The 16,749-nt window shown below is 56.2% G+C and overlaps 1 protein-coding gene across 1 annotated transcript; it reads left to right on the top strand.

Annotated features, from left to right (window-relative positions):
* Positions 1-1,542: 1,542 nt before the first annotated feature.
* On the top strand, positions 1,543-16,704 carry lrp4 (low density lipoprotein receptor-related protein 4; the record flags this gene model as incomplete). Its single annotated transcript, XM_062455404.1, has 24 exons — positions 1,543-1,661; positions 2,914-3,027; positions 3,236-3,352; positions 3,442-3,570; positions 3,872-3,991; positions 4,359-4,484; positions 4,827-4,952; positions 5,200-5,334; positions 5,486-5,611; positions 5,709-5,939; positions 6,677-6,833; positions 7,634-7,851; positions 10,223-10,399; positions 11,718-11,843; positions 12,168-12,376; positions 12,571-12,652; positions 12,849-12,954; positions 13,028-13,229; positions 13,397-13,586; positions 14,176-14,307; positions 14,459-14,599; positions 14,818-14,904; positions 15,103-15,274; positions 16,542-16,704. Coding segments are annotated over exons 3-24 (3,270 nt in total), but the record flags the coding sequence as incomplete, so codon positions are not given.
* Between the last annotated feature and the right edge of the window lie 45 nt (positions 16,705-16,749).

The raw sequence follows: 16,749 nt of genomic DNA, 5'->3' as shown, positions 1-16,749 counted from the left end.
AGAGAGTTACCTCTAGTCCTGAGGGCCATGTAAACACTCACATACTCACACTCCTCTCTCCATCCCTCCCTCCATCCTTCCCTCTCTCTCTCTCCCTCTCTGAGACCTCAGTTCACCTCCCTCTCTCTCAGCCTCTCAGAAATAGACCTGAGTTAACCCTCCCACTCTCTCTCTTCCACTCTCTCTTTCTCTCCCACTCTCTCTCTCCCTCTCTCTCTCCCACCTCTCTTCATCTCTCTTATCTCTCTGTGTGATAAACACCTGCCCTCCCTCCCTTCCTCTCTCTCTCCCTCTCCTTCTCTCTCAGGCAGCATGCATCTCCTGCTGTGAGGATAATGAACTGATCCACTAACACTAACCCTACAGGATCAACTAACACCCAAGGGGGATCCATCCATCTCTCCCTATGGGTGTGTGTGTGTGTGTGTGTGTCTGATGCAGTGCAAGGTCGTGTGTGTGTGTGGACACTCACACTGTGGGGGAAATAAAGCAGATGGTAAACTCCTGTGACCCCAAAGCAGAGAGAGAGGGTTGGTCGTGTGTGTGTGTGACAGAGAGTGAGAGTGTGTGTGTGACAGAGAGTGTGTGTGTGACAGAGAGTGAGAGTGTGTGTGTGACAGAGAGTGTGTGTGTGACAGAGAGTGTGTGTGTGAATGTGTGTGTGGAATGCAGAGCTCTAGCAGAGATAAGAGATCAAAGCAGGAAGAGGAGACCTCGTCAACCTGATTTACCTGATACACCACACACACCCACCCACTCACACACACACACACTGACTGATCTGATTGACCTGATACACCACACACACACTCAACACACGGATGGAGAGATGAGGTTTATCTCTCTCACTAACTGATTCACTCGCTTGCTTGTTTGGGTCTGTGAATAATGTAGTTCCATCACAGGGGTATGTGGGTCAGTCAGGCTTTTCTGCACCCTGGAGACTCTCTCTCACACACACGTACACACACACACACACACACGTACACACACACACGTACACACACACACGTACACACACACGTACACACACACACACACACACACACACACACACACACACCCACACACGTACACACACACACACACACACACACACACACACACACACGTTACTCATGCCAGACACAAGGCTGACGGCCTGTCTGCCTTGTCCACCAGATGATGTCATGCATGTTTAATGAAGCGCATGCGGTGTGGTCAATATTTCATATGAACAGACCTGAGAGTGTGTGTGTGTGTAGTAATCTGAAGGTTGCCAGTTCGATTCCCGGCCATGCCAAATGACGTTGTGTCCTTGGGCAAGGCACTTCGCCTACTTGCCTCGGGGAATGTCCCTGTACTTACTGTAAGTCGCTCTGGATAAGAGCGTCTGCTAAATGACTAAATGTAACCCTCGAGGGTAACTAACCCTAACTAACCCTCTCACCCCCCCTCTAACTGGAACACGGTCCACCTTTCTCCCTCCCTCCCCCCTCCCCCAGCAGTAGTGGGGTGTGTGTGTGTGTGCGTGTGTGTAACACCTCCTCTCCCCCCCCCCCCAGTGCTGCCCACTTGCTCTCCGCTGGACTTCCACTGTGACAACGGGAAGTGTATCCGCCGCTCCTGGGTGTGTGACGGGGACAACGACTGTGAGGACGACTCTGACGAGCAGGACTGTCGTGAGTAACACACCCCCCTACACACACCCCCCTACACACACACCCCTACACACACACACCCCCCTACACACACACCCCTACACACACACCCCTACACACACACCCCTACACACACACCCCTACACACACACCCCTGTCTGTTTTGAGTGCCGGCTCAGCTCTCCTGCAGCCCAGGAGATCACAACATCACACACCCCCACCAGAGGTCACCGCTGCCATTGCAACGGTACCCGACTGTCTTCAGTCTGTCTGCTAACAGGGTTCAGTCTGTCTGCTAACAGGGTTCAGTCTGTCTGCTAACAGGGTTCAGTCTGTCTGCTAACAGGGTTCAGTCTGTCTGCTAACAGGGTTCAGTCTGTCTGCTAACAGGGTTCAGTCTGTCTGCTAACAGGGTTTGTCTGCAGACACATGAATGTTTCATCTTCACAGCCGTAAACTCCCTGTCCTCCCTCCCTCCCTCCTCCCCTCCCTCTCCTCCCTCCCTCCTCCCCTCCCGCTCTCTCTCTCTCCCCCTCCCCCTTACTCACACACACACACACTCACTGAATCACAACACACACTTACTGACTCACAAACGCGCACACACACACAGTCAGACGCACACTAAGACTGGATATATTAATTCTTCATGTTTCCAAATTCCATTCACACACACACACACCTTTACATATACACACACACACACACACACATACACACACACACCTTTACACACACACACACCCTTTCACATGCACACAAGCAGACAGCCGTATAGACACACACACATCCTGACACACACACACACATCTCCGGAGCCTTATCCACTGGTGTTAAATAATACATTGTTTGAGGTCTCCAACACTACCACACCTGCCTGCACCAATACAGCACTGTGATGCTGCTGCTGTTCAGCGTGGTAACACCAGTAATGGGAGTCTAAGCTTTTGCTAACTCTAATCACACACACATACTAACATAGGGGGAGCCCACTGGAGCCCCTGATAGCATCACTAAAGGACAGGAGGGGGAGGAGGGAGGAGGGAGGGGATAGATCAGTAACTATGATGGATCCTGGAGTCTGATTGGCCAGTTAATGTATCTTGTTCTCTTCCTGGTGAACTCCATCAATGACCTGAGGGTGTGTGTGTCTGTGTGTGCGCTTGTCATATCAATCAAATTAAAATGGATTTAGAAGCTGGAACTTTTCACAAGCACCGTCACACGTTACACACAGATCAGCACATAACCTTTCCTGTGTGTGTGTGTCCAGCCCCCAGGGAGTGTGAGGAGGATGAGTTCCACTGTCAGAACGGCTACTGCATCCGCAGCCTGTGGCACTGTGACGGAGACAACGACTGTGGAGACAACAGTGATGAGCAGTGTGGTGAGACACCCACACACACACGCACACACACATTTACATTTAGTTATCCAGAGATAAAGTAAGTACAGTGACATTCCCCCGAGGAACCTTCTGATTAATAGCCCGATTCCCTAACCGCTCAGCCATCTGCCCCCCCCCCCCCACACACACACACAAATACGAACACATACACAGTCTGTCTAAGAATAGTGTGTGTGTGTGTGTGCAGACATGAGGAAGTGTTCAGATAAGGAGTTCCGCTGTACGGACGGCAGTTGCATCGCTGAGCACTGGTACTGTGACGGAGACACTGACTGCAAGGACGGCTCAGACGAGGAGCACTGCCGTGAGTTCCTGTCCGGGACGGGACGGGGAGACTGTCTTCTCTGATCTGCTCCACTTACCGTGTGCGTGTGCGTGTGCGTGTGCGTGTAGCGTCTGACGTGCTGACAGCCACCTGCAGTGTGGAGGAGTTCCAGTGTGCGTACGGGCGCTGCATCCTGGACATCTACCACTGTGACGGAGATGATGACTGTGGAGACTGGTCTGACGAATCTGACTGCTGTGAGTACACACACAAACACAGACAGGGTACCCTCACTCTGTCCCCCCTCTCTTACCCTCTGGTTATGAGGGAGAGAGAGGCCAGATAATGATCTTATGATTCATATCATTTTATTGTTGCTGAGAGAGAGAGAGGGAGAGAGGGAGAGAGGGAGAGAGGGAGATCAACTGCCTCCCTACTGGAGGCTTTCGACATGAGAACCAACTGTCTCTCGCTCTCCCCACCTGTTGTTTTGATCACACCCTCATCAGCACATAGCTTTACTCATTCCTCCTCTCCTCCCTCTATGTGTGTTTGCAGCCTCCCACCAGCCGTGCAGATCAGTAGAGTTCATGTGTGGCAGTGGGATGTGCATCAACGCAGGCTGGAGGTGCGACGGGGAGGCCGACTGTGATGACCGATCAGACGAGAAGAACTGCAGTGAGGATCCAGTCTGACATGCTCATGAATACATACCTCCACATATACACACTCCTATATACACAGACATGTATACCTCCACATATACACACTCCTATATACACAGACATGTATACCTCCACATATACACACTCCTATATACACAGACATGTATACCTCCACATATACACACTCCTATATACACAGACATGTATACCTCCACATATACACACTCCTATATACACAGACATGTATACCTCCACATATACACACTCCTATATACACAGACATGTATACCTCCACATATACACACTCCTATATACACAGACATGTATACCTCCACATATACACACTCCTATATACACAGACATGTTTACCTCCCCTCCAGCCAGCTCCATGTGCACGGCTGACCAGTTCCGCTGTGCGTCCGGGCGCTGCGTGCGGTTGTCATGGAGATGCGATGGCGAGGATGACTGTACCGACCGCAGTGACGAGGACAGCTGTGAGAGGACAGGTGAGGACCATGATGTCACATCCTCCCTGAGGATGATGATGTCACATCCTCCCTGAGGATGATGATGTCACATCCTCCCTGAGGATGATGATGTCACATCCTCCCTGAGGATGATGATGTCACATCCTCCCTGAGGATGATGATGTCACATCCTCCCTGAGGAGGATGTTCCCATTGCCTCACACCCAAAGTATTTCCACACTTTCTACTTTTCTAGTTTAGTAGTTTTAGAGGAGACCCCCCCCCCTCCCCCCCCCGCAGCAGCTGCTGCTGGTCGCCATGACGGCGTCTTCTGCTTGTCCAGTGTTGCCCGTTCAGCGACTTTTTGACTTTTGTCCCCAGACTCGCCTCCCTGTGCCCCGGACCAGTTCCTGTGTGGGAACGGGCGCTGCATCGGCCTGAGGAAGGTGTGTAACGAGGTCAACGACTGTGGAGACGGCTCGGACGAGACGCCACACCAAGACTGCCGTGAGCACGGGAGAGGGAGGGGGTGGCGTGTGTGTGGCGTGTGTGTGTGTTTTGCGTGCGTGCGTGTGTGTTTGGGGTGTGTGCGTGTGTTTGGCGTGTGGCGTGTGTGTGTGTGCGGCGTGTGTGTGTGTTTGGCGTGTTTGGCGTGTGTGCGTGTTTGGCATGTGTGTGGCTTGTGTGTGTGTGGCGTGTGTGTGTTCTTGTCAGTCCTAACTATGTTATGGTACGTGTGTGTGTGTGTGCGCAGGTCCGCGCTCCAGCGAGGGGGACTGTAACCTAGGTAACGGGGGGTGCTCTCAGAAGTGTCAGATGGTCCGAGGACAGGTCACCTGCACCTGCCACACCGGGTACCGACTCAGCGATGACGCCCATGCCTGCCAAGGTGAGGGGGGGGGGGGGGTGTTATGGAGGTGTGTGTGACTGTGTGTGTGTACATTACAGACATGTATGCATAGTCGAGACCTTTCAGCATCTAGTCTGTGATCAATATATATTACCCCCCCCCCCCCATCTGCCGACATGGTGCGGTCCAGATGTGGATGAGTGTGCTGAGGAAGGCTACTGCAGCCAGGGCTGTACCAACACAGAGGGGGGGTTCCAGTGCTGGTGTGTGCAAGGCTACGAACTGAGACCAGACAAGAGAAGCTGCAAGGCTCTGGGTAAGGAAACAGGAAACGGGAAACATGAACATCTCAGATGGGTTGTCTATCTGACTGTATGTCCTCTAGGTCTGAGTCCCTCCCTATCTCCCCCCAGGTCCAGAGCCGGTCTTGCTGTTTGCTAACAGGATAGACATCCGGCAGGTTCTTCCCCACCGGTCAGAGTACACCCTCCTCCTGAACAACCTGGAGAACGCCATCGCCCTGGACTTCCACCACCAGCTGGAGCTGGTGTTCTGGTCCGACGTCACGCTGGACCGCATCCTGAAGGCCAACCTCAACGGCTCCAACGTAGAGGAGGTGGTGTCTACTGGTCTGGAGAGCCCTGGTAGGAGAGAGGGAGAAGGAGGTGGAGGAGAGGGGGGAGAAGGTCTCTACTGGTCTAGAGAGCCCTGGTAGTTGGGTGGGAGGGGGAAAGGGAAGAAAGGGAGACGGCTGGGGGAGAGGGAGGGAGGGACAAGGAAGGGAGGGGGTTAGATGTCCATAGACAGAACCGTGTAGAGAGAGATGAGGAACGTGTAGAGGGAGATGAGGAGCGTGTAGAGAGAGATGAGGAGTGTGTAGAGAGAGATGAGGAACGTGTAGAGAGACATTTACATTTAGTCATTTTGCAGACGCTCTTATCCAGAGCGACTTACAGTAAGTACAGGGACATTCTCCCCGAGGCAAGTAGGGTGAAGTGCCTTGCCCAAGGACACAACGTCATTTTTGCACGGCCGGGAATTGAACCAACAACCTTCTGATTAATAGCCCGACTCCCTAACCGCTCAGCCATCTGACTCCCTGAGAGAGATGAGGAGCGTGTAGAGAGAGATGAGGAGCGTGTAGAGAGAGATGAGGAGCGTGTAGAGAGAGATGAGGAGCGTGTAGAGAGAGATGAGGAGCGTGTAGAGGGAGATGAGGAGCGTGAAGAGAGAGATGAGGAGCTTGTAGAGAGAGATGAGGAGCGTGTAGAGGGAGATGAGGAGCGTGAAGAGAGAGATGAGGAGCTTGTAGAGAGAGATGAGGAGCGTGTAGAGAGAGATGAGGATGACATGAGGGATGTTTCTGGTGTTTGTCCCCCAGGTGGCCTGGCGATAGACTGGATCCATGACAAGCTGTTTTGGACAGACTCTGGCACCTCCCGCATCGAGGTCTCCAACCTGGACGGAACCCACCGGAAGGTTCTGCTGTGGCAGAGCATGGAGAAGCCCCGCGCCATCGCCCTGCATCCCATGGAGGGGTAGGACACACTCTCACACACACACACACATAAACACTAACACATACGAACACACAGTTAAAACACTTGCAGTTGTGATGTTTGATGTGTTCGGGACGACATCTAAAAGGAGGCATATGGCTCCTTTTGGAGCAGTCTGAGCTGAAGCTGTTCCACATCTCTGTTTCCACACAGCTAGCAGCCTGCCTCTGGAGACACAACCAGCTAACTCATTTAGATGATTATGGGGCTTATTTGCGTGTGTGTAATTGAGAGTGTTGGTAAATGAGTTTCTGGTTGACAGACAGCCGGGAGGCCTTGTGACCTGGTTTACTACGGAATCTAAACTGGTCTGTGTTCATCTTGAACAAGCTTGAACTAAAATGCATCCTCTCCCCCTCCCCCTCCTCCCTCTTCACATCCCCCTCCCCCTCCTCCCTCTTCACCTCCTCCTCCCTCTTCACCTCCTCCTCCCTCTCCTCCTCCTCCCTCTTCACCTCCTCCTCCCCCTCCTCCTCCCTCTTCACCTCCCCCTCCTCCTCCCTCTTCCCCTCCTCCTCCTCCTCCCTATTCACCTCCTCCTCCCTCTTCACCTCCCCCTCCTCCTCCCTCTTCACCTCCCCCTCCTCCTCCCTCTTCACCTCCTCCTCCCTCTCCTCCTCCTCCCTCTTCACCTCCTCCTCCCCCTCCTCCTCCCTCTTCACCTCCCCCTCCTCCTCCCTCTTCACCTCCTCCTCCCCCTCCTCCTCCTCCTCCCTATTCACCTCCTCCTCCCTCTTCACCTCCCCCTCCTCCTCCCCCCTCCACCTCCTCCTCTCCAGTAAGATCTACTGGACAGACTGGGGGAACACCCCTCGTATTGAGTATGCCAACATGGACGGTTCGAACCGTCGCATTATCGCCGACACCCACCTGTTCTGGCCCAACGGCCTGACCATCGACTACGCCGGCCACCGCATGTACTGGGTGGACGCCAAGCACCATGTGATCGAGAGGGCCGACCTGGACGGACGCAACCGCAAGGCTGTCATCAGTCAGGGTGAGACACACTCACACACACTCACACACACACTCACTCTCACAAACACACAGACTCACTCACACACACAGACTCGAGGAGGGAGAGAGAGGGGGGGGGGGGTAGGTCTGGCCAGAGTTCAACTCCTCAGTTACACATTTATTACTGTGCTCACAAAGAAACACACACACACACTCACACACACACTCACACACACACACACACACACTCACACACAAACACACACATACACACGATGAGTGGGAAATATATTGGATTGGATTCTTAAGCCAATGCATTGTACCATGTGGAGTTAATCAATGCCATATTTCTACTGGAGCGCAAAGACACACATGAACATGTGCACACACATCATGCCTGATGGTTCTCTGTGACAAAATGACAGTTGGGGAAATGTATTGAGCAGACTTTCAAAAAGTGCACAAATGTGCGCACACGCACACACACTGTGTGTGTGTGTGCCTGCGCTTTTATGTTGGATTTCTTACAGCTTAGGTCCAGAGTATCTTGATGGTGGTCGTAGATTGTGTGGGGGTGGGGGGGCAGGTATGGAGGTCTGTGTAGGTGACAGGGGTAAAGGGGGGGGTGGTCTGTGTAGGTGACAGGGGTAAAGGGGGGGGTGGTCTGTGTAGGTGACAGGGGTAAAGGGGGGGGGGGTGGGGGGGCAGGTATGGTGACAGGGGTAAAGGGGGGGTGGTCTGTGTAGGTGACAGGGGTAAAGGGGGGGGTGGGGGGGCAGGTATGGAGGTCTGTGTAGGTGACAGGGGTAAAGGGGGGGTGGTCTTCCTCCCTCTCACACACATTCAGACATGTTTCTCTTTCACAATATGATCACAGAGAAACCCTGTCTCCCCCCTCATCTCCCCCGCCTCCCCCCCCCCATTATCTCTCCTTACACACACCTGGAGAGAAGACAAGGAGAGAGAGAGACAGGAGAGGACTGGAATCTGAAAAAGAGAGACAAAGGGGGAGAGAGAGTGTGTCTATTCATCACCATTACACGTACACACACAGGGCAACCTACCCACCCCCCACACCCTAACTGAATTAGCCACACACTAATGAGAACCAGGCTGGTCCAGTGCAGCTCAGAGCCAGGCTGACCCAGTGCAGCTCAGAACCAGGCTGACCCAGTGCAGCTCAGAGCCAGGCTGACCCAGTGCAGCTCAGAGCCAGGCTGACCCAGTGCAGCTCAGAGCCAGGCTGACCCAGTGCAGCTCAGAGCCAGGCTGACCCAGTGCAGCTCAGAGCCAGGCTGGTCCAGGTTCAGCAGCAGGGCAGCAGCAGCAGGTTCAACCACAGGGAAGCTTCAGGGCAGCAGCAGGGCAGCAGCAGGGCAGCAGCAGGGCAGCTTCAGGGCAGCAGCAGGGCAGCAGCAGGGCAGCAGCAGGGCAGCAGCTTCAGGGCAGCAGCTTCAGGGCAGCAGCTTCAGGGCAGCAGCTTCAGGGCAGCAGCTTCAGGGCAGCAGCTTCAGGGCAGCAGCTTCAGGGCAGCAGCTTCAGGGCAGCTTCAGGGCAGCAGCTTCAGGGCAGCAGCTTCAGGGCAGCTTCAGGGCAGCAGCTTCAGGGCAGCAGCTTCAGGGCAGCTTCAGGGCAGCTTCAGGGCAGCAGCTTCAGGGCAGCTTCAGGGCAGCTTCAGGGCAGCTTCAGGGCAGCAGCTTCAGGGCAGCAGCTTCAGGGCAGCAGCTTCAGGGCAGCAGCTTCAGGGCAGCAGCTTCAGGGCAGCAGCTTCAGGGCAGCAGCTTCAGGGCAGCTTCAGGGCAGCAGCTTCAGGGCAGCAGCTTCAGGGCAGCAGCTTCAGGGCAGCAGCTTCAGGGCAGCTTCAGGGCAGCAGCTTCAGGGCACCAGCTTCAGGGCAGCAGCTTCAGGGCAGCTTCAGGGCAGCAGCTTCAGGGCAGCAGCTTCAGGGCAGCAGCTTCAGGGCAGCAGCAGGGCAGCAGCAGGGCAGCAGCAGGGCAGCAGTGGGACTTATACAGGCTCTCTCAGGCATCACCAGCTCCCTTATCTCTCCTGAGGGATGTCCTCTGCTGGGGAGGTTAGGTTATGGTTAGGGGGTTACAAGTACAACATGGTGACCATCTTCATCATGAGGGTTTGTCCAGAGAGTGATGATGGTGACATGTGAGTCTGTGCCTGTCAGTGATGTTGTGGAACATGGTGTTCCTGGCTCGGGGATGAAAGGAGTTCTCTCGTCTTTTCGTGAGGTTAATGTTTCATGTTGTGGGGTTAACGTGCTCTCTCTCTCCTCCCCCTCTACCTGACTGGCTCTCTCTTTTACTCTTTCTCTCCCTTTTTCTTCCTCATCCCCCTCTCTTTCTTTCTCCTCCCTCCCTATCTCCTTCTCCCCCCTCCCTCCCCCTCCTCCTCACCAGGCCTCCCTCACCCCTTTGCCATCACTGTGTTTGAGGACAGTCTGTACTGGACTGACTGGCACACCAAGAGCATCAACAGTGCCAACAAGTTCACAGGGAAGAACCAGGAGATGATCCGCAACAAGCTGCACTTCCCCATGGACATCCACACCCTGCACCCTCAGAGACAGCCCGCAGGTCAGACACACGCCCCACCACCCCACACACACGCCCCACCACCCCACACACACACACACGCCCCACCACCCCACACACACACACGCCCCACCACCCCACACACACGCCCCACCACCCCACACACACACACGCCCCACCACCCCACACACACACACGCCCCACCACCCCACACACACACACGCCCCACCACCCCACACACACACACGCCCCACCACCCCACACACACACACGCCCCACCACCCCACACACACACACACGCCCCACCACCCCACACACACACACACGCCCCACCACCCCACACACACACACACGCCCCACCACCCCACACACACACACGCCCCACCACCCCACACACACACACGCCCCACCACCCCACACACACACACACGCCCCACCACCCCACACACACACACGCCCCACACACACACACACGCCCCACCACCCCACACACACACACGCCCCACCACCCCACACACACGCCCCACCACCCCACACACACACACGCCCCACCACCCTACACACACACACGCCCCACACACACACACACGCCCCACCGCCCCACACACACACACACGCCCCACCACCCCACACACACACACGCCCCACACACACACACACGCCCCACACACACACACACGCCCCACACACACACACACGCCCCACCACCCCACACACACACGCCCCACCACCCCACACACACACACGCCCCACCACCCTACACACACACACGCCCCACCACCCTACACACACACACGCCCCACACACACACACACGCCCCACCACCCCACACACACACACGCCCCACCACCCCACACACACACACACGCCCCACCACCCCACACACACACACGCCCCACCACCCCACACACACGCCCCACCACCCCACACACACACACGCCCCACCACCCTACACACACACACGCCCCACACACACACACACGCCCCACCACCCCACACACACACACACGCCCCACCACCCCACACACACACGCCCCACCACCCCACACACACACACGCCCCACCACCCCACACACACACACGCCCCACCACCCCACACACACACACGCCCCACCACCCCACACACACACACGCCCCACCACCCCACACACACTCCCCACACACACACACGCCCCACCACCCCACACACACACGCCCCACCACCCCACACACACACACACCCCACCACCACACACACACGCCCCACCACCCCACACACACACCCCACCACCCCACACACACATCCCTCTGATCTACATCAGTCTACATCCTCTGATGTGATGCGTGCTGGCTCACCTGGCCCCGCCCCTCTCCCCTCCAGGTGGGCGGAGTCGCTGTGGGACCAATAACGGAGGCTGCAGCCACCTGTGTCTCCCTAGCAACAAGACCTTCACCTGCGCCTGTCCGACTGGCTTCAACAAGGTGGACCAGCTCACCTGTGCCTCCAGTAAGTGCATTCTCAACAACAACTCTGACACAGACACACACTTATACACTTATTATGGAAACATAAATGTGATTGTATATTATATTGTCAAGAATTTGTAGTTTGTGGACATGGCTGAAGTAATTGTATTATCAGCTAGGTTCTCGAGGTAGACAGATATTACAACCATTAAACTATCATCCCAGTATTATGTTATTGTATTGAGTTATTATTCCTAGTGTGCTGGTGTTTTAGCGTGTTTGTAGCATGTTTTTGGCATGTGTTGTGTGCTGACCCCGTTGTGAAACCTAGATCACTGACAGAAGACCTCTGGTCTTTGATCAGGTCTTGACAAGTTCCTGCTTTTTGCCCGAAGGACGGACATCCGTCGAGTCAGTTACGACACCGACGACATGTCGGACGACGTCATCCCTCTGGCGGACGTCCGCAACGCCGTGGCGCTGGACTGGGACTCCGCCGGGGGCTACATCTACTGGACAGACGTCACTACTGACTCCATCAACCGCGCCCAATGGGACGGCTCAAAGCAGGAGGTCAGTGCCGCCCTGCAGAGGTGAACAAGTGCACCCGGTTGTGCTGGGGAGGGAGGGAGGGAGCAGGTGTGTGATGCTGCAACGCTGACATCTTCTGGCCGGAAGGTGTTATTACAGATCACTGGCTCCGATCAGATTTGGTTCTGTTTCCAGTCGTTCTGATGTTAGTGTGTGTGTGTGTGTGTGTGTTTCAGGTGGTGGTGGACACCAGTCTGGAAAGCCCTGCAGGTCTAGCTATAGACTGGGTGACTAACAAGCTATACTGGACTGATGCAGGTACGATAACTATCCACACATCATCTATCCAGACTGTATAATAGCCTACAGCTAAGCTAACTTATCATCTATGCAGACTGTATAATGGCCTACAGCTAAGCTAACTTATCATGATTGGCGGCTATGATAACACGGACGTACAATAACAGTTATTTTGCTGTGTGTGCGTGTGTGCGTGTGTGCGTGTGTGTGTCAGGCACGGATCGTATCGAGGTGTCCTGCGCTGACGGCAGCATGCGCACGGTTCTGATCTGGGAGAACCTGGACCGACCCAGAGACATTGTGGTGGACCCTGTAGGAGGGTGAGCACACACACACACACACTCACACACTCACTTTAACACACACACACTCACACCGCCCTCTCTCCCCCAGCCTCCTGTACTGGACTGACTGGGGCTCCAGTCCTAAGATCGAGCGTGCTGGGATGGACTCCTCTGGTCGCCTGGTCATCGTCTCCACCAACCTCACCTGGCCCAACGGCCTGGCCATCGACTACGAGACCCAGCGCCTCTACTGGGCCGACGCCGGCACCAAGACCATCGAGTACGGGAACTTTGACGGCTCCGACAGACAGGTACGCCATCCAATCACACGGCTCCGACAGGCATGTACAGCATCCAATCACATGGCAGCTCCGAGTCCCACCTGGCAGCACCCTCAAACGCACACACACGCAACAAATGAACGTATAAGCACTCACACATCACACACACACCTCACGCTCCTGTCTCTGTCCTGCAGGTGTTGATTGGCAGCCAGCTGCCCCACCCCTTCGGGCTGACCCTGCATGAGGACCAGCTGTTCTGGACAGACTGGCAGACCAAGAGCATCCAGCAGGCCCACAAGCTGACAGGGCAGGGCCGGCGCACGCTGGCCGAGAACCTGGAGAACCTCATGGACATCCACATGTTCCACCGCCACCGGCCCTCAGGTGGGGGGGGAGGGGATTGTGTGTGTTGGGGGGGAGAGGTGTGTGTGGGGGGTGTTGTGTGGGTGTGTGTGGAGAGGGATGTGTATGTGGGGGGGAGGGTGGGTATGTGTGTATATGTAAGGGAGAAAGATTGTGTCCCTATGGAGTCTCTGGTTACAAGACAAGCTAGTCCAGATCCTTTGTCCCTCCCATCACCCCGGGGGTTAGGGCCCCTGTAAGCTTATCCCAGACCAGTGTTGTAGGGCCCCTGTAAGCTGATCCCAGACCAGTGTTGTGGAGCAGAGACAGCCTGGGGCTGGAACCAGGCTGAACATCATCTGATCTGAGCTCAAAACCTCCCCCTCTGCTCCTGGATCAGGAATGTCTGTCCGTCTGTCCGTCTGTCCGCACGCTTCCCTCTCCCCTTCCGTCCCCCCTTCCCTCCCCCTTCCATTCCCTCTCCCTTCCCTCCCCCTTCCTCCCTCCTGCCCTTCCTCCTTCAGATTGGTTGAGGCTGTCAGGTGAAGGCTTTGATCTGAGAGTGTTATAGATGTGTGTGTTCTGCAGTGCAGAGCATGTCTGACGAGGTGTGTGTGTGTGTGTTCTGCAGTGCGTAACGCGTGCTCAGTGAATAATGGAGGGTGCAGCCACTTGTGTCTTCTGGCCCCGCCTCCTCGAGGCTTCAGCTGCGCCTGTCCCACTGGCATCACGCTGATGCCCGACGCTCACACCTGCAGCCCCGGTAACTACACTGACCCTGACCCCGAGACCTGGTAACTACTATTTATGCTGACCCTAATGTGTGTGGGTGGTGGGTGTGTGTGTGTGGTGGGTGTGTGTGTGTGTGTGTGTGTGTGTGTGTGTGTGTGTGTGTGGTGTGTGTGTGTGTGCAGGGATGAGGAGCTTCCTGATCTTCGCCAGAAGGACAGACATCAGGATGGTGTCTCTGGACATCCCCTACTACGCCGACGTGGTTCTGGCCATCAACAGCTCCATGAAGAACACCATCGCCATCGGAGTCGACCCTCAAGAAGGTGAGAGAGGGTGGGAGAGGGTGGGAGAGGGTGGGAGAGGGTGGGAGAGGGTGGGAGAGGGAGGGAGAGAGAGGGAGAGAGAGAGAGTGTGTGTGTACGTGTGTGTGTTTGAGGATTGAGGTTGGGCCTTCTTCCGGAGAATTCTTGTGAGTGTGTTGTAAAATAACAGTATATATCAGAATTGGGTTTATATCAGATGTGTGTGTGTGTGTGTGTAGGTAAAGTGTACTGGTCTGACAGCACGCTGAAGAAAGTGAGCAGAGCCAACATCAACGGAACAGAACATGAAGACATTATCCACACAGGTGAGCTTCTTGTCTGGGCTAGTCCAGATACACACTGAGGGCTTTATATCAACCTCTCTCTCTCATGAACCTGTCTCTCTCTCTCTGTCTTTGTCTCCTTCTATCTCTCTCTCTGTCTCTCTCCCTCCCCCTTTCGGTCTCCTTCTCTCTCTGTCTCTGTCTCTCTGTCTCTCTCTCTCTCTCTCTGTCTCTCCCCAGGTCTGCTGACTACAGACGGGCTAGCGGTGGACGCCGTGGGGAGGAAGATCTACTGGACCGACACCGGCACCAACCGCATCGAGGTGGCCAACCTGGACGGAAGCATGCGGAAGGTTCTGATCTGGCAGAACCTGGACAGCCCCCGGGCCATCGCCCTCTACCACGAGACGGGGTACTGACACCACACGCTCTGGGCTGACACCACACTCTCTGGGCTGACACCACACGCTCTGGACTGACACCACACGCTCTGGACTGACACCACACGCTCTGGGCTGACACCACACGCTCTGGACTGACACCACACGCTCTGGGCTGACACCACACGCTCTGGACTGACACCACACGCTCTGGACTGACACCACACGCTCTGGGCTGACACCACACGCTCTGGGCTGACACCACACGCTCTGGACTGACACCACACGCTCTGGACTGACACCACACGCTCTGGGCTGACACCACACGCTCTGGACTGACACCACACGCTCTGGGCTGACACCACACGCTCTGGACTGACACCACACGCTCTGGGCTGACACCACACGCTCTGGGCTGACACCACACGCTCTGGACTGACACCACACGCTCTGGACTGACACCACACGCTCTGGACTGACACCACACGCTCTGGGCTGACACCACACGCTCTGGACTGACACCACACGCTCTGGACTGACACCACACGCTCTGGGCTGACACCACACGCTCTGGACTGACACCACACGCTCTGGACTGACGTCACACGCTCTGGGCTGACGCCACACGCTCTGGGCTGACGCCACACGCTCTGGGCTGACGCCACACGCTCTGGACTGACGTCACACGCTCTGGGCTGACGTCACACGCTCTGGGCTGACGCCACACGCTCTGGACTGACGCCACGCGCTCTGGCCTGACGCCACACGCTCTGGGCTGACGCCACACGCTCTGGACGCCACACGCTCTGGACTGACGCCACACGCTCTGGAGTGACACCACACGCTCTGGACTGACGCCACACGCTCTGGACTGACGCCACACGCTCTGGACTGACGTCACACGCTCTGGACTGACGTCACACGCTCTGGGCTGGGGTTGGGCGGTCTGAATGCGGGTGGTTTCTGGGCGTCATCATAGTTTCTCATGGATTCTCTCTCTTTATGTCTCTTCCATCACCTCCCTCCCCCCTCCTCCTCCCCCTGCTCTCCCCCCTCCTCCTCCCCCTGCTCTCCCCCCTCCTCCCCCTGCTCTCCCCCCTCCTCCCCCTGCTCTCCCTCCTCCTCCCCCTGCTCTCCCCCTGCTCTCCCCCCTCCTCCCCCTGCTCTCCCACCTCCTCCCCCTGCTCTCCCCCTGCTCTCCCTCCTCCTCCCCCTGCTCTCCCCCCTCCTTCCCCTGCTCTCCCCCCTCCTCCCCTGCTCTCCCCCCTCCTCCCCCTGCTCTCCCCCCTCCTCCCCCAGCTACATGTACTGGACTGACTGGGGGGAGAGCCCTAAGCTGGAGCGCTCTGCCATGGACGGCTCGGCTCGCCTGGTTCTGATCAGCAGCAACCTGGGCTGGCCCAACGGCCTCGCCATCGACCCTGACGGGAGTCAGCTGCTCTGGGCAGACGCACACACAGAGGTCAGCACCCCTGACCTCCCTGCACCCCTGACCCCCGACCCCCCT

The sequence above is a fragment of the Osmerus eperlanus genome, unplaced genomic scaffold (genome assembly GCF_963692335.1).
Source record: "Osmerus eperlanus unplaced genomic scaffold, fOsmEpe2.1 SCAFFOLD_650, whole genome shotgun sequence".
Taxonomy (NCBI): Eukaryota; Metazoa; Chordata; class Actinopteri; order Osmeriformes; family Osmeridae; genus Osmerus; species Osmerus eperlanus.
The sequence above is the reverse complement of the archived record's forward strand: the minus strand, read 5'-3'. Positions and strand labels throughout refer to the sequence as shown.